Source organism: Mytilus galloprovincialis, chromosome 11, assembly GCF_965363235.1.
Source record: "Mytilus galloprovincialis chromosome 11, xbMytGall1.hap1.1, whole genome shotgun sequence".
NCBI lineage: Eukaryota > Metazoa > Mollusca > Bivalvia > Mytilida > Mytilidae > Mytilus > Mytilus galloprovincialis.
The window spans coordinates 72,028,654-72,047,369 of NC_134848.1; the positions used below are offsets into that span (position 1 = coordinate 72,028,654).

Below are 18,716 nucleotides of genomic sequence, written 5' to 3' on the forward strand. Positions count from 1 at the left end.
CTATTGGCCTGTGGGCCCCTGCTAATTTCATACCCTGATATTGTTGAGATGACCAACAATAATCTATATATATCACATGTAATGAACAAGTTTATATACTTTCAAATTTTATATGTACAAAAATAAAATGTGGCATGATTGCCAATGTGACAACTCTTCACATGAGACCAAAAGACACTGAAATTAACAGCTTTAGTATTTTGATATATGATTTTTATTGATTAAAAAAAAAAAAAAAATTATTCAGAAAAAGTAAATAATTCAATAATAAATGAAAATAATTTATTTATGTGTGCTTGTTTATGTTACAGACAACAGATGAAAACTGGAAACCATGTGTTATAAAGGAGGCAGTCACACAGATTTTCAAGGTAATGTGAAGTATAATTTATGAATATGAATAAAAATGGAGATGTAGAATGTTTGTCAATTAGACAGCAACACAACAACACAAATAATAAAAAGACATTTGAAAGTAAATGCCAACAAAATTCTTGTGTTTTTTCCCCTGCTCAATAATAAATTAAAAGCAGGACTTCTTTTTGTAATTTTGAATCTATGGAAGAAATATTCAATATTAATAATTTTTATGATCAACTACAAAATCACCAATACAAAAATAAAAGAAAGATGAATAAACATTTGCAAATAAAATTTTCATAGTATAAGAGTAAATAGAAATTTATACTGATTGTTTACAAAAAAGTAAAATGTTTGATTGAACTGGGTGAGATTCAAAGCTATGACTGTTTGATATCATATACAATAGATCCTATCAACATGATCAATGTGTTAAAACAAAAACAACATTTAAAAAAATTGACAAAAAATGAAAACACAACAATAATTCTTATTTAAGGTGGTACCTAACACCTGAACTAAAATTAATTTGGCTCGTTTAATTTTCTTAAAATTTTGACAAAGTATTTACTTTGACCCTTTGACAAAAATATAGAAAAATTACACTGGTTATATAGCAGTTTGACAAACACTCATTTTGATCATTGAGAAGCTTAAGTTCCCTTATGAACACAATGTCATTAAAACGTTCTGCTGATTTTACAGAGTTATCTCCCTGTAGTGTTAGGTACCACCTTAAAATTGTTAAGAGAGATAATATGGAACAAGTTTAAAAATGTTGCTTAATGAATCTTCTGCTTATATTAATAAGGCAATCAATTATATTTTCCTTAAATCAAGGAAAAGTGAGATTATTAACTTGTGTGATTTATCCTCCTTATATAACCAGGTATTTTTTTTTATCTTTTCAGTGTGCTAAAATTAAACTATTGAGTTTTCTACCAGCATGTCTATGAATATTTTTATGATCGAAATTATGATTTAGAGACAAAACAATTAGTAAAATGATAATCATGAAAATTCAACAGAACACGTTTCTTTGGTGCTTTGAAACACTGGTGCATGTTGAACAGTAATTAATATTTGGAAAACTTTAGCCTTAGAAAAACGATTGTTTTGAATGCCAAAAATTTCAGAACTAATTTTTCAGACACTTGTTTTATGCATGTATTTGTATATAGTATGTGGCTAATGTTATGTATAGTGATGCAGAAAGCATCTATGATTCTTTGTATGCAATGAATAACATATTTTTATAGGTGGATTATTATTTATTTCAAATCTTAATTATATTTCCCAAATGCAAATTTTCAAATTTCTGCGTAGAGTCATAATTATTGATGTAGATATTTACGATCAACAACCCAGAAAAAAACCCTTAAAAACTAATACTGATACAATTTAATTAGTAACGCCATTCAGTTATTTGAAAGTCTATTAAATAATGATTCACTATTTCAAATTCTGTATCAAATTGTTACATAATACATGTCTGTGTATTTAATGTAAAATATGCATGCACAGACAAACAAAGTTTACAGTCAGATACAAATTCTGAATCATTCTTTAATCAGTTTTGTGCATACTTTAAATATTTTACTGATAGTACAAATTAAATAAAATTATCAAATTTATCTAGATTACTTATTATTTCTAGGTCTGCTTACTGTAAGATGATTGTGAGATGGTCTGGTTAATTTATCTTTTATAATACTGTGGCCTGTTCATTTAAACACTCACATACATATCACTGGCTCTGGCATAATTATCCCAATCAAAGTTGATTTTATAAATTTCTTAGTGATAAGTCTATCCATTATTTTAGAATTGAGTTGTCCTAGACAAATTCTAATTATTCTAACCAACTGTATAATGTTGAAATGATCTAAACGTGACCATCTGACCATGACCTCACATATCGTTGCTAATGCTTACTTTGTGTAATACTAGCTGTTTTAAAAAACTTTAGGAATGAATTTCAGTAAGTGCATTCCTCTTTAAAAATTGAATAAGTTTTGATAGTTTTTAACTTAAAAAGTTGTCTAAAATTAATTAACAAAATGTCAAAAAGTACTGTGTGAAGTTTATGTCTGTCAATTGATATAAAAAGATGTTGTTTGAATGCAAATGAGACAACTCTCCATCCATTCTTTTTAACAAAGTCAAATAATGACTGAAGTAGATTCAAAACATATGATTATTTATTATCTAGGGAATTTTGCCTGAAATATACATGATGATGAACCAATGTTGTACAATAAGTCCTGTGTCTAGTTTTAGTAATATTGTAGAGATACAGCTCCTCAGTGAAATGGAGAATATATCAAACAATCATTACAGTTACAGAAAAAAAATTACAGTTTTTTAGATCATTCAGGTTGCTATATCTTTTTTAGATTTAAATTGATTTCTGTATTTTTTTATTTTAGCTCATCAAACTGGATTCTTTAGCTGTATACTGGAACCCTAACTCAGAACAATTTGATGGCAAGGATAAGGCCACAGTTCTGTCTAAATTAACCAGTGGTGTGGCAGATAGTGAGAAAGATCCTGGCTTCCAATATTGTAGGTTCACTGTTACTGCATCCATGTACATTTGCATAACAGTTCAAATTTTTGAAGTTCTGATTGTTCTGAGCCCAAAAATATCATTCATATTTTATTTTTTATTAGTGTAATTGAAAAGTTAGATGTATGTTAAGTTTAAACACTGCAAAATCAAAGTAAATTATCAAATCTAAACTAGACCTTTGAAAAAAAATTGTTTAATAGCTGAATTGCAATGTATCTGCATCAGCTTATAATATGAATTTTGTCATCTTGGTTAAGGCGTCAAATGTCAAGGTCTTAGTGTCAACTCGTTAGACCGGCAATGAAGAATGTGCAAACCTTTAAAATCGTCATTAGGTAGACTATACTTCTAAATGAAAAATTTTGCTGAAAATATATGTTGAACTTGAAAATATTACTTTCTAACATGCATGTTAATTTTTTACAGTGATAAAACCAATCTCATCTGTAGCCCACCTGAGACTGAATACCAAACCAGAGCTCAACAAATATACCATTCCTAAAATATTTATGACAATTGTTTTTGATGACATTAGCGTAGGACTATCAAAACTGCAGTTTGATGATGTTTTAGAAATGTTAGAATCCTTAGAGAGAATGAACCTACTGAGTAAATACAGGAAATACAGACCAGATGTCCCTCACAAGAAACATGCAAAACAATGGTATGTAATTATCTTTAACAATCTTCAAAAATCATCATCAAATTTAAATACAAATCTCTCCTCTGCTACAAAAAAAAAAATAATTCACAAGTATTGTCCAATTGCTTTTTATGCCCCACCTACGATAGTAGAGGGGCATTATGTTTTCTGGTCTGTGCCTCCGTTCGTCCGTCCGCTTCAGGTTAAAGTTTTTGGTCAAGGTAGTTTTTGAAGAAGTTGAAGTCCAATCAACTTGAAACTTACCGTAGATACTCGCCTAAAAGTCGATCCGACTATAAGTCGGATGCCCTTTTCAGCTCCAAATTCTGAGGATTTAGTCTTGACCCTCGTATAAGTCGGACAAAATTTTGACATTTTTTTGGCAGCTGACAGTTACTGAACGCCGGTAAAACCAATGCAAAAATATTCATTTTCTGCATGAATGTTTGTTTGGTTTGAATTTAGTTGATGTTGATTATGATAATTTATATAGCTGTTAATAATAAAGATGTATTTATTCCTGTTGTTTTGTTCACTGTTTGATTACAGATTAGCCATGTGTTGTTTACGTAATGCATCAATGATTTTGTAGGGTATGACTAACAACCTATTGTTTGAGAAAAGCGAACATAAACCAATATGAACCTGAAAATTTTAAAGTCAATCAATATTTTTCACAGCACACATAACTCAGTGTTAAAAGAACATGTACACTTCATAATTCTTATTATTTTGTGATGATAAAGGATTAAAAAAAATAAGTGAAGCTAATCAACTTTATATTAAAATAACTTCCAACTCATTAGTGTCATCTGTTCACCTATCACTGATATTTTTCACACCTTTAGTGAATACAACTCTTTGTCTCTTAATTAGGGGTTATCAATGGATTATATTGGCTTGCCAATCAATTTTGTAATCTTTGTGTTTACCTGAGACATTTTAATGAATAATATTTTGATCTTGGGAATGAATCTTAAAATTATTTTTGATTATTGTATGATTTATAAGTACTGAATTGATATCATGATATCACAATAATGACACAATAAATCCGCTGAATACATCCTTTTACATAGTTGGTACATTGTTATCTCGTTTTCATTTTTGGTTCTTGGCTCTTTCTTTTGGGTTTATGCACAAACCATTTGACCATGAATACACAAACCGGAAACAGTCGGAAATTCAACACAAATTGACAGAAAAAAAGTTAACAAAGTACAAATAAAACACAAAGACAGTATTGTAGTCATTTATTTTCAACAAAAACTTTTTATTCAAGGATTTATGTAGGTTTGGCAATCACCAACGTAGTTTTGACCAGGAAATTCACTCCTGACCACTTTTCTCGAGCTTGGATTTTTCCTCTGGTCTCGGGATCTCGCTTATAAGTCGGTACCCCTCTCTGGATTCTGAATTTTACTCCCAAACTTCCGACTTATAAGCGAGTATCTACGGTAGTACACTTGTTCCCCATGATATGATCTTTCTAATTTTAATGCCAAATTATAGTTTTGACCCCAATTTCAGGGTCCACTGAACATAGAAAATGATAGTGCGAAGTTCAGGTTAAAGTTTTTGGTCAAGGTAGTTTTTGATGAAGTTAAAGTTACATCAACTTGAAACTTAGTACACATGTTCCCTATGATATGATCTTTCTAATTTTAATTCCAAATTAAAGTTTTGACCCCAATTTCATGGTCCACTGAACATAGAAAATGATAGTGCGAGTGGGGCATTCTTGTACTATGGACACATTCTTGTTTTTTGGATAAGAGTTGATGGTTCTCTGACATTTTTCATAATTCAAATATGTCCGCCATAATATAACCAAAAGCAAGGTGGAAGATACAGAAAGAATATTCAAAGTCATAAGTGAGAAATGACCAACACCATGGCTAAAAAAGAAGAATGACCAAAAGCAAAAACAGTATGCAAAATACAACATAGAAACAGAGAAAACTAAATATAGAGCAACCTGAACCCCACAAAAAATTGATGTGACCTCAGGTTTTCATTGAGGGTAGGTAAATTCATCTCCATATGTGGTTAGGTAAATGAAAGTGGCATTAAACACTTATAAACAAACAAACAATAAATTTACATATACTTTTTGCAAGTTATTACCTGAAACATGATGAAATTTTATCGGCAAAAAATTGATTGACATTTATCATAATTATTTCCTGCTTAGCTATCCAAAAAATATGTTGCTATGTGTGACCATGAAGAAATCCAAAATATTACAAATAAAAAAATTAATATATAACATGCCTGCAATCCAAATCTAACTGGCAATTATACACTATTCTATTTATTAAAGGTGGCACTATGCAATGAACAGTGTACTAGAAGAGGATATTCGTAACAGAAGGAAGATGTGGTCCTGGTCTTATATAAACCAACATAGGAGTACTATGAAACAGTATAGAGAGGCGTATGTTAAAAAACTGGACGGCAAAAAGGTCTCGAAAGAACTGCAGAAAACTCTAGATGTAAGTGTACTATGAGTTTCCCTTCTGTCAGGACATTTTCATATGTATAATTTGGTGCATTGTTCACTTTAGGCATTTTATCACCCTAATTAAACAATTTACACTGTCTCTTCAAATTTATGGCATATATAAGGTTTCGAAACTCTAACAATAAAGCTGGTTAATAATTTACTTACATTCTAATGCAAAAACTGCAAACAAAACAAATGCTGTTGAAAGTAGATTATTTTACTATCCCAATATCTTTGGAAATGTCAACTACTGTGGATTCATTATTGTGGGTACCAATTTTCGTGGATTAAGGTGGTACCTAACACTACAGGGAGATAACTCTGTAAAATCAGCAGAATGTTTTGATGACATTGTGTTCATAAGGGAATATCAAGCTTCTCAATAATCAAAATAAGTGTTTGTCAAACTGCTATATAACCAGTGTAATTTTTCTGATTAAATGGTTGGTTCAAATTTTTTGAAATTTTTATATTTTTGTCAAAGGGTCAAAGTAAATAGTTTGTCAAAATATTAAGAAAATGAAATGAGCCAAATTAAATTTAGTTAAAGTGTTGGGTACCACTTTAAGGTAGCACAATACAAAGATTTTTCATCCCCAATCAGACATCTTTAAACTGCTGTAATTCCACTCATCTTTCCTTAAATTTTATAAATGAGGTACCAAAAGAAAGAAGAAGGAATAATCTTTCAAATTGTGGTAATTTCATTATGACATAATTATTACATAATTAATTGTTATGTAGTTAGTTGCCATTCTGTGATGTCCATACTTGAATGAATTTAGCTTCTTTGTTCTTCATAGCATCCTAAACATTTTTATAGATTCTTGCACAACACAGTTTGACCTCCAAAACTGTGTCTCAGATTTTTCCTATTGTATTTCATTCTCTCATAAATCTTCAATGAAGTTTACAACATCAATTCATTAGAGACCACTAAGTTCAATTGGGTATAAAATTTGTTCTATTGATGTTTTTGGAAATCTGAGACACGGTTTTGGAGGTCAAGCTGTGTTGTACAAGAATCTATAAAATATTTTGGGATGCTATGAAAAACAAAGACGCTAAATTCATTCAAGTGTGGACATCACAATATAGCGACTAATTACATAATAATTAATTATGTAATAATTATGTCATAATGAAATTATCACAATTTGAAAGATTAATCTTTCTTCTTTCTTTTGGTACCTCATTTATAAAATATAAAGAAGGATGAAATGAATTACATCAGTTTAAAGTTGTCTGATTGGGAGTGACAAAATCTTTGTATTGTGCTACCTTAAGGAAAACTTACATGTTCATGGATATTTAATTTCATGGTTTTTATTGAAGTCTTTATGCCTGCCTACAAAAAACTTGTTATTGTTTGACACCTGTATTCATGAAAACAAAGTTAATTGATATCCAACCAATGATAATGAATCCATAGTGAATGTTTGTTTAAAGTCAAAAAATCTATTTGTTTCCAATAATGTCAAAGTTTCAGGCTTTTTATATTTTTAGCTCACCTGGCCCGAAGGGCCAAGTGAGCTTTTCTCATCACTTGGCGTCCGGCATCCGTTGTCGTCGTCCGTCGTCGTCCGTCGTCGTCCTGCGTTAACTTTTACAAAAATCTTCTCCTCTGAAACTACTAGGCCAAATTTAACCAAACTTGGCCACAATCATCATTGGGGTATCTAGTTTAAAAATTGTGTCCGGTGACCCCGCCAACTAACCAAGATGGCCGCCATGGCTATAAATAGAACATAGGGGTAAAATGCAGTTTTTGGCTTATAACTCAAAAACCAAAGCATTTAGGGCAAATCTGACAAAGGGTAATATTGTTAATCAGGTTAAGATCTATCTGCTCTGAAATTTTCAGATGAATCTGACATTCCGTTGTTAGGTTGCTGCCCCTGAATTGGTAATTTTAAGGAAATTTTGTTGTTTTTGGTTATTATCTTGAATATTATTTTAGATAGAGATAAACTGTAAAAAGCAATAATGTTCAGCAAAGAAAGATCTACAAATAAGTCAACATGACCAAAATGATCAGTTGACCACTTTAGGAGTTATTGCCCTTTATAGTCAATTTTTAACCATTTTTCGTAAATCTTAGTAATCTTTTAGAAAAATCTTCTCCTCTGAAACTGCTGGACCAAATTATTGAAACTTGGCCACAATCATCATTGGGGTATCTAGTTTAAAAATTGTGTCCGGTGACCCCGCCAACTAACCAAGATGACCGCCATGGCTATAAATAGAACATAGGGGTAAAATGCAGTTTTTGGCTTACAACTCAAAAACCAAAGCATTTAGAGCTAATCTGACATTGGATAAAATTGTTAATCAGGCGAAGATCTATCTGCCCTGAAATTTTCAGATGAATTGGACAACCTGTTTTTGGGTTGCGGCCCCTGAATTGTTAATTTTAAGGAAATTTTGCTGTTTTTGGTTATTATATTGAATATTATTATAGATATAGGTAAACTGTAAACAGCAATAATGTTCAGCAAGGTCAGAGTTACAAATAAGTCAACATGACCAAAATGGTCAGTTGACCTTTTTAGGAGTTATTGCCCTTTAAAGTCAATTTTTAACCATTTTTCGTAAATTTTATATATCTTTTACTAAAATCTTCTTCTCTGAAACTGCTGTGCCAAATTGATCCAAACTTGGCCACAATCATCTTTGGGGTTTCTTGTTTAAAAAATGTGTCCGGTGACCTGGCCATCTAACCAAGATGGCCGCCACTGCTAAAAATAGAACATAGGGGTAAAATGCAGTTTTTGGCTTATAACTCAAAAACCAAATAATTTAGAGAAAATCTGACATGAAGTAAAATTGTTAATCAGGTCAAGATCTATCTGCCCTGAAATTTTCAGATGAATTGGACAACCTGTTTTTGGGTTGCGGCCCCTGAATTGGTAATTTTAAGGACATTTTGCTGTTTTTGGTTATTATATTGAATATTATTATAGATATAGGTAAACTATAAACATCAATAATTTTCAGCAAAGTAAGATCTACAAATAAGTCAACATGAACGAAATGGTCAATTGACCCCTGTAGGAGTTATTGAACTTTGTAGTCAATTTTCAATCTGCTTCCTTTGTTTAATATTCACATAGACCAAGGTGAGCGACACAGGCTCTTTAGAGCCTCTAGTTTTCATTTCAGGACTGTGAGAAAGTGTTAAATGTGTTCAGTATCACCTTAATGAGACAACAAGCTGAGGTAGAGGCAGCAAAACTTGGCGCTAAGAAAGCTCAGGAGAAAGGAAGTGGATGGTTTGGTGGCTGGTTGGGTGGCAAGAAAAAGTTGGGTGAAAAGAAAGAAGATATAAGTAGGTCATTCTTAAAATAAGATAATGTATGACATTGCAATAAGTAGGTCAATCATTTAAAAGTAGGTCAAGCATAATTTAAGCTTTTGTCCATATTGATAATTTGGCATTGCTTTATGATGTTTGTTTATGGCTCTTTTGATTTATTTGAAAAGACTGGTCTTAGTTTAAACATATTTTATTGTCCAAGACATTGACAATAGAATCAGACACAAGTTTTTCAACTTAGAACGTCTGCTCAATTACTTACAATTACATACAAATAATCAATAAATGAACAAAATAAAATACAGTTGACTCCACTTATTTGCATACCACTTAATAACATAATTCGGTTAACTGCATACTCCTGCACAAAACCATTTCCCATTCATCTAATATTAAATTGTCCAGATATATGGCAATGGCAATTTGGTGATTACATTTGTCCTGAATGCATCATTAGTCTCCCTTTTATTTCATGTTTACTTTTGTGTTGTTTGAATAAAGTTTTAAAACAGTTTCTTTCGTGTTGATATGAAGGAATTTGATTTTGAAATAAGCCTTGATGTGTACACAGATAAAGTTTCCCATGTTCTATTTTAAATCTTGAGGACATACAAATGTCAAACAGGTAATTGTTATAAAACACTTATTGATTGGATTTCATACATTTTCCATAGATTACATTTGGGGTGAATTTTATAAACAATAAGTTTGTCCGACCATTCGTCCGTCTGTTCATTCATTCTTTTGTCTGTCTCTCCTGCTTCAGATTTAAGTTTTTGATGAAGTTGAAGTCCAATCAACTTGAAACTTAGTACGCATGTTTGTTTGCTATGATATGGTCTTTCAAATTTTAATGCCAAATTAGAGTTTTTACCCCATTTTCATGGACCACTGAACATAAAAAATGATAGTGCGAGTGGGGCATCTGTGTACTATGGACACATTCTTTTTTTTAATATATTTTATACCACACATCTGCATTGTAAAATAATTTTAATGTGAATGGATCATACATGTAGAACTTTTTTGAAATCCATTATCTTAATTGATTACTAATTACAGATGGTGATAGCACTGGTAAGATGACCGAAGTGAAAGTTTTATGTATTTGTGTGTAATGGTTTTTTTTCTCATCTAACTCGATTTTTGTGAAAGATTTGAATTTGAATTTCTTATGCACATTTATGAAGTAAAAGCACTGATATTTTTATCTATTTTATATTTTCATCATCTATATAAGAAATAAGTGATAACCTTTTTGAAGGATAAGGATTGAACTAAATGCCTACAGCCACATTGGTAGTTGGAGTTTAAATTTCAGAGGTTTTGGCCAGCATAGAAACAAGTTTGGCTTTTTATTGTGTGTTTCAATGAACAGCAATGTACACATAGTTACTTCAGGGTTATGACATTCAAAAATTAAATGTTTTGTGGGTTGGAAGAAAACTTTTTATCAGGCAATCAATTAAAAATGCAATTTTTGTTCAGGACCCAAACAATTTTATGATAATTCCTGCCTTGTATTTGTCATATAAAGGATCATGACCAAATGATGACCAATAAAAAACTAAGAACAAGCAAATCACATGTTTTTAATAAAAGAAATAAGAATAGGTTTGGAAAGCTTAAGTTTTTAAAGAGTAAAGAGTTTGAGTAAAAAGGATAAACAATTGTCTTGGAATATGTATAAATCAACCAGGAAAAAGAACATTGTCAGCTTACTATGTGGAGTGGCTAGATTTTGAAATTTGTAATTTTAAGTATTTGATGAGTGTGCATGATTTCTTTTTGTATAAAAATTTACACTTTCATGATTTAGGGACGACATCAAAAGTTCAATGAAGGATAAAAAACTTAAATCACATAGTTTTTCACTGACCCCCCCTTTTCCTAACTTAAATTGGGAAAAATTGATTGACCCATATGGATATATGTAAAAATCAATGTCGGATAACCAAATCTTGCTGCAGTTCAACCCCCACCCCCAAACTATTTGAATTAAGTTTTTCATCTTACATTGATCTTTTGATGTCGTCCCTTAAGCACTGCAGCTATAAGATATTAAAATGTTTTTTTTCACCAGAATATATACATGTATTTGATACAGATTTGATTTAATAGATATCAAAGCATGCAAAATTGGATATTTTTAGAATGGTATTAATGAATTAATAATCTTTTAGACATAGAAAAAAAAATTGGTTTAGAAGAGCATGGCAAATCTGATCTGTAAAGAAAAGTATGAAAATCTTATTAAAAAGTTTCTTACAGCATTTTTTTATTCATATGCATTGATATTAATGTTATTCTTTGGTTTATATGTAATGATGTATGATATTCTATATTTACAGAGGATAAATTCCAAGAGCAGTTTACCCCAGATGAGAAATCTAAGTTGTATGATGCTATTGGATACGAGGAGAATGAAGCAGATCCCACACTTCCTAAAGAAGTAAGAGTCAGTTACTATATAGATTTCAGGGTTCTGTAAAGACAGGTATCCAGTTGATACATTCTCTATTTAGGAAGGTGTCTGGTTTATAAATAGAGAATATGATATGTCTTTTTCAATATCACATCTGTAGCAACCCCAGACACTAATATAATCGCAAGAGCTATGCAAGGCTGATGCACCATGATTGCTGTTAACTGTATTACACATACAATTTATATGTAGTTAACAAAATAAAATATAAGTTTTATGTAGGCATATATTAATTTGATAAAAAATGAATCAAACATATTTACCATTTAAAGATTTTAGAGATTAGGTTAGAAAAGAATGATAAAACATTTTCTGTCATAAGAATGATACACTATAAATATTGCTGATCATCAAATACAGAATTATCTAAGGAATGACTGTAATATTTTTTCTGTCTATGAAGAAATAACATAAAAAATTTGGTGCACACTGAATAACACACATTTAACAGTGTGCACCACATTTTTAGCTCACTTGGCGTCCATCGTCTGTCGTTGTTAACTTTTACAAAAATCTTCTCCTCTGAAACTACAGGGCCAAATTTAACCAAACATTGCCAAAATCATTATTAGGGCATCTTGTTTAAAAATTGTGTCCCGTGACCGGGCCAACCAACCAAGATGGCCGCCATGGCTAAAAATAGAACATAGGGGTAAAATGCAGTTTTTGGCTTATAACTAAAAAAAACAAAGCATATGGAGCAAATCTGGACGGGGTAAAATTGTTTGTCAGGTCAAGATCAATCTACCCTGAAATTTTCAGATGAATCGGACAACTCGTTGTTAGGTTGCTGCCCCTAAATTGGTAATTTTAAGGAAATTTTGCTGTTTTTGGTTATTATCTTGAATATTATTATAGATAGAGATAAACTGTAAACAGCAAAAATGTTCAGTAAAGTAAGATTTACAAATAAGTCAACAGCACCAAAAAGGTCAGTTGACCCTATTAGGAGTTATTGCCCTTTATAGTCAATTTTTAAACATTTTTCGTAAATCTTAGTTATCTTTTACAAAAATCTTCTCCTCTGAAACTACTGGGCCAAATTAATCCAAACTTGGCCACAATCATCATTGGGGTATCTAATTTAAAAAAATGTGTCCAGTGACCCGGCCAACCAACCAAGATGGCTGTCAAGGCTAAACATAGAACATAGGGGTAAAATGCAGTTTTTGGCTTATAACTCAAAAACCAAAGCATTTAGAGCAAATCTGACATGGTGTGAAATTATTATTATGTTAAGATCTATCTGCTCTAAAATTTCAGATGAATTGGACATCTGGTTGTTAGGTTGCTGCCCCCAAATTGGTAATTTTTAATGAAATTTTGCCATTTTTGGTTATTATCTTGAATACTATTATAGATAGAGATAAACTGTAAACAGTAATAATGTTCAGCAAAGTAAGATCTACAAATAAGTCAACAGGACCAAAATGGTCAGTTGACCCCTTAAGGGAATTATTGCCATTTATAGTCAATTTTTTAACAATTTTCATTAATTTGGTTAATTTTTGTTGAATTTTTACAAAATAATTTCCTCAGTTACTAATGGGCAAAGTTCATTATAGATAGAGATAATTGTAAGAAGCAAGAATGTTCAGTAAAGCAAGAACTTCAAACACATCACCATCACCAAAGCACAATTTTGTCATGAATCCATCTGTGTCCTTTGTTTAATATGCACATAGACCAAGTTGAGTGACACAGGCTCTTAAGAGCCTCTAGTTTAGGTTATTTCAAATAGACAGAAAAAAAATTACAATCATTTCTTATAATTTAATTCTAAATTCCATTTTAAACTGTAAAAAACCGTGAAAAACGTTGACGACATCACGGTCACATGACTAAATTATGTCTATGGGCTGACAACAAATAACGTCAGCCAATCAAAAGACGTGTTACTTCCAAAATTAAATTATCTAAAATTCAAAAACATTTATTGAATGCTTAAAAAGGGAATACTATATTTCAGATACTATCAATGATGTATGAAAATCAGAATCTTTTTGAAGCTGGCTCATTGGGTATAATTATTTTATGTTATTATTTTTCAGTTTGTTGCCTTAAGATTGGTGACAAAATTAACCAAGATGTCCATTACACTGAGAGATGATGCCTCAAAGTAAGTTTGAATAACACTTTGGGTTCGTTTATTGTCATTATGACCTATTTTTTGTGGATATAGGATTTTGTGGTTTTTCATCTGTTCCCATGCAAATTTGTATTCCATGAATAATAGTGAATCCTCGAGCTAGAGCTCAGTACTGTTAACCAACTTCTTTTGTGAATGATATTTCATAGCTGTTTTTATTATGTCTTATCCACTTTGCTTCAATTTATTTAAGCAGTTTCTTTCCTTTGTTAATGTATACATAAGACAAGATCAAACTTTGACATATTCATAACAATTTTTATATGTTATTTTTCTTGCAGAAGTCATATAAATAACTCAGAGATTTATATTTGGTTTACAGTATAAATTAAAATCATGCTTTTATTATATGTGGTACTGGTACCTCTCTAACATTTTTGAATGTTTTCTCATTTAAAATCTAATTAAATCATTGGGTTCATGAATGCATCTTTTTTTAATCCAGTACATATGTTACTTCCTGTGTTTGTGACATGATCTTTTATTATGATGAAAGAGAGTTCTAAATACCCAATACACTGTTGTTCCCAAAACAGAACACTATTTTTAAATTGGTTTATTGAACTATAATTGTTTTTTTCAGAGATTCTCACGTGATAAAGTTACAGCTCAAAGATGTGTTCAGTTCTGTTGGACAGAGGCCTGCAGCTAATGCTATAATGTATGTAGATTGTAAATGGATTTTATTTAGTCGTTTAGAGTTTAATGCTATTCTATTAAAACATACATGTACTGTATAATGACCAATATTTACCTCCCTCCATTTTATTTTAACTCTGTATTGCTTCCTCATTTTAAAATATATCATATGCGTTCCTCTGTCTGCCTGTCCTTCATTAACATGTCGATCAAAACAACTCAAAAATGCTTTGACCAATTGTCAAAAAACTTCGGTGAATTGTTTATATCTATTGACATAAGCTCACTTTCTATTTCTATAAATTTAAGATTTTACTTTTCCCAGTTATGGGATTTTTATTTATAATAAAAGGGGGATTATTCCAGTTTTCTGACAATATGGCTTTTAGCAGTTTCATGAACTTTGGTTACTGGTTTATATTTATCAAAATAAGCTCCCTTTATCATGGTTATTTTTATTTTTTTTTCATTTCTGATATTACATCAAGGAGTCATGGGACTTTATTTGTTAAAAAAGGGATGGGTGTATCATTAGCTCATGATACAGCTCTTTATTTTTAGTACTTTTTTTACAGCATCTTAAGCTGATTCCTTTTTGACGGAAATAATTCTGTGGATAACATTTGTTTGCATGGCAAATTGTATTTATTGCAGGGTTGAAGCCAAGATGGACAAATTTACTGTACAGGGCACACCTCAAAATGGACAGTCTCCATACATGGCCTTGTCACAGACCAAAGAAGCTGACCAAGTGTATTCTCTGCTCAATGCTTGGTTTGAAACCAATCCACTAGATGGCGCTTGTGACACCAGAGTGAGGCTTAATAGCAGACCCTTACAGATTATATATGATGCTGTATGTAGTTTTAACATTTTTAACTAGCGGAAAGAATTATTACTATTAAACAAGATGTTAGTTAAAAAGGTTAATTTGTCTAATGATATATAAATACTTACACCTTACTCAGACCAATTTTAAAGCATCAGATATGCATTTTGACAATAATGCCTCTTCATTGATGCCCAAGGCCAAACTATTTGAATATCCAAAATCTAATAAGAATGTTGGAGAGCTGGTATAAGTTCAATTTCTTTTTTGTATTCTACTGACAGATTGAACTAATTTTGTGTAGTCAACATTACACTTTTTACACATCAATAGCAGGCTAGACTTTAGATATCCTGACTGGACATGTGTTTATTATTTTTAGGTGACAATAAACAATTTAGTCAAGTTCTTCAAGCCACCAGAGGATGTTTATCTTCAACAGTAAGTAATGTATATCTTATTATATTGTGATTTGTTAAAAATTTACAGATGTGCCAGAATCACATGATATGTCCACCGTCAAATCAATCAGTGTACATTTAATGCTGATTAAATTATAGGTTATCTATAGTTCATAATAAGAGGGAGTTCCTTGACTACATTCTAGTTGAATGGCAATAGCTCTCAGATCAGGTGTAGCAATGTTAAAATCATTCTCACTTAAGTAGCTTGTAGTGAAAATTATCACTAAAACAAAATTTAAGGAACTACACTGTGTGTAAAAATTTCATAAGAATTCTTCAATAGAGTCATATCAAAAAAAATGTCTAGCTTTGGACACTTAAATCTGGAAAGACTAAATCTATAAAAATGTCTTGATTGTATGGAAGCTGACTAACTAATTTAAAAAAGACTTATACAAAGACTTTATAAGCAGTAGTTATATGACCTTATTTTGGTTATAATACCTTCTTGCAGTACCTGGTACTTTTACCTATCTACACTGCTAATTAGTACCGCCTTAATTAAGGAGTTTAAGAAATAACCAAAAAAGTACCATATACAAATAGGAAAAATATAATTCCACATGAAAGATAAATAAACCTGTGTTTACTAAACAACAGCAATGCCCTTTTTATTTGATTCATATATTATTATTGATTCTCCAGACTGTCTGAGGCAGCAGTGGCTAAGTTTGAACAGATTAAGGAACAGTCAGCGACAGGATTACAACATGCTATAGAACAGAGGAAATATACTGAGATATCTGTTGATCTACAACCTTCTTATGTTATCATACCAGATAAAGGATACTATACAAAGTAAGTTTAAACACTGAGGTTGGGAGTTTGAAACCCCTCACTCCAAGAGTGATTCAAATAAAGAAATATGGTCACTTTGGTCTTCTTCTGAAAATCAATGGAAACTTTGCCAAACTCAAGAAACTAGTGCGTCCTTTTTGTTGTGCAGGATGTATAAGTATGCGGCCATGATCCAGTCAGAATGGGATCAAAAATGATAACAAAAAATGTCTGTGTCATTTTGGTCCCTTGTGGACAGTTGTCTCATTGGCAATCATACCACATCTTCTTTTTTTATATAGACAATAAATCTGTAGATAAACATTTATGTATCAATAAATACATGTATAACCAAATCTGTATAAAACATTTAAAAATTGGTACTAATCGGGAGTATACACAACTGCGTACTATATACGGCAAAATACGGTAATAAAATGAAGGGACAGATAAAATCATTGAAATTATATTAAATTTTATTTAATAATACACTTGTAGAGATGGTAAAGCACTTATCCTTGACCTTGGTAACTTGAAGGTCGCCACTGAGAAGAGCCAGTCCAAGTACTCTAAAGGACAACAGGTATACAGGCTTTATTTTCTACTCTCATTATTGTAGTTCATCAAAGAAACTATAAATAAATCACTTGTATATCCTTTGTTGTTTTTTCAAAATCTCATTTCTCTAGATTGTGCTTAAAATTTCATTGGGATTTGGCTTTAATTTTGTCTTTGTCTGTGTCTTAAATTTATGTTATCTACTGTGCTTAAACTTTTATGCTTAGATTGTGCATAAAATTAAATCTCTGTCCTTAAAATTTTATGTATTTGATTGTGCTTGTAATTGTACATTTAGTGAATGCTTGTTGTAGTAGAACTGTGTTGATATATTTGCCTTGCATTGCTTTTTTAGAGTGCATCTTGCATTAAGGATGCTTGCTTGTCATGTTTTGGAACTTTGGTCAGATTTTCTGAATTGTCTGGTTTTATCCATTTGAATGCCTTAACACATTTTGCCCAGTGACCCCCATTTTTTTTTTACATGTTTAATGATAAACTGTCTATAAAAGTCTTATAAAATTTTAATTATTTTTTGATAGTTTTTGAGGACTTAAACTTGTCAATTATAAAGCTATGAAAAGTCAAGAGAGAAAATTTTACGCCAAAATTTCAATGGCTAATATCTCAAAACAGGCACAATGACCTTTAAATTTTGCTTGCTCTTTTGATTCCTTTATTAGTCCCCTATCAATATATGCTAGAGTTTTGAAAAGTAACAAGCTTTTTAAAAGATTATTATAAATTGATAGTATATAAATAAAGAAACTAAAAAAGTAGAAAAAAATGGAGGGTCCGTGTGCTCGTTTTCGAGATATAAGCCATTGAAAATTTGGCGGGAAATTATTCTCTCTAGATTTTTCATATATTTAACATTGCCACCTTATTTGTTTCAAACACTATGAAAAATAACAAGAATTTTGTAAAATTTTGAAATATGGCTTTTTTAACTTTATGTAATACAATTATAAAAAGAAAAGTAGGGGTTAGTGGGCAAAATTTTTTAATAACAATACATGGATAAAACCAAAGGATTCTGAAAATCTGGCAAAAAGTCAAAAAGTGGAGGAGCAAACATCCTTAATTATTTTGAAACTGAGAAGCCAACTCCATTAAATGTGAAAAGATGTTTCATGTTGTTCTTTTTTCCTTGAAAAGGAATTCCAAATTTCCCAAAAAATTAAAATGGAATTCCATCATGACCATGGGGTTTAAATGGTCCTTTAATAATGAAATGGATCATTTGAAATTAAAGTGAGAGGTTCTCTTTAAAAAAGTAAAAGTTACAGTATAGCATCAGTGTAAAGAATATGAGGTCCTTGATTTTTGCAATTCTAAAAAATGAGAAGTCTCATTCCACGAAAGACCTGTCTTGATCCTCCGACCTACACAATTAAACCCCTGAATTCACTGCTTAG

At 31.0% G+C, this 18,716-nt stretch overlaps 1 protein-coding gene across 2 annotated transcripts in view; it reads left to right on the top strand.

Annotated features, from left to right (window-relative positions):
- The window catches only part of LOC143052750 (intermembrane lipid transfer protein VPS13A-like), a 136,753-nt gene that overhangs the window by 14,427 nt on the left and 103,610 nt on the right, over positions 1-18,716 (top strand). For both annotated transcript variants that reach the window (XM_076225855.1, XM_076225856.1), the window contains exons 7-18: positions 312-371; positions 2,790-2,925; positions 3,359-3,596; positions 5,899-6,070; positions 9,244-9,409; positions 11,749-11,849; positions 13,934-14,001; positions 14,615-14,692; positions 15,325-15,526; positions 15,882-15,940; positions 16,609-16,761; positions 17,239-17,323. In XM_076225855.1, the coding sequence (XP_076081970.1) occupies positions 312-371; positions 2,790-2,925; positions 3,359-3,596; positions 5,899-6,070; positions 9,244-9,409; positions 11,749-11,849; positions 13,934-14,001; positions 14,615-14,692; positions 15,325-15,526; positions 15,882-15,940; positions 16,609-16,761; positions 17,239-17,323 (1,518 nt within the window). The remainder of the gene's footprint in view (positions 1-311; positions 372-2,789; positions 2,926-3,358; positions 3,597-5,898; positions 6,071-9,243; positions 9,410-11,748; positions 11,850-13,933; positions 14,002-14,614; positions 14,693-15,324; positions 15,527-15,881; positions 15,941-16,608; positions 16,762-17,238; positions 17,324-18,716) is intronic.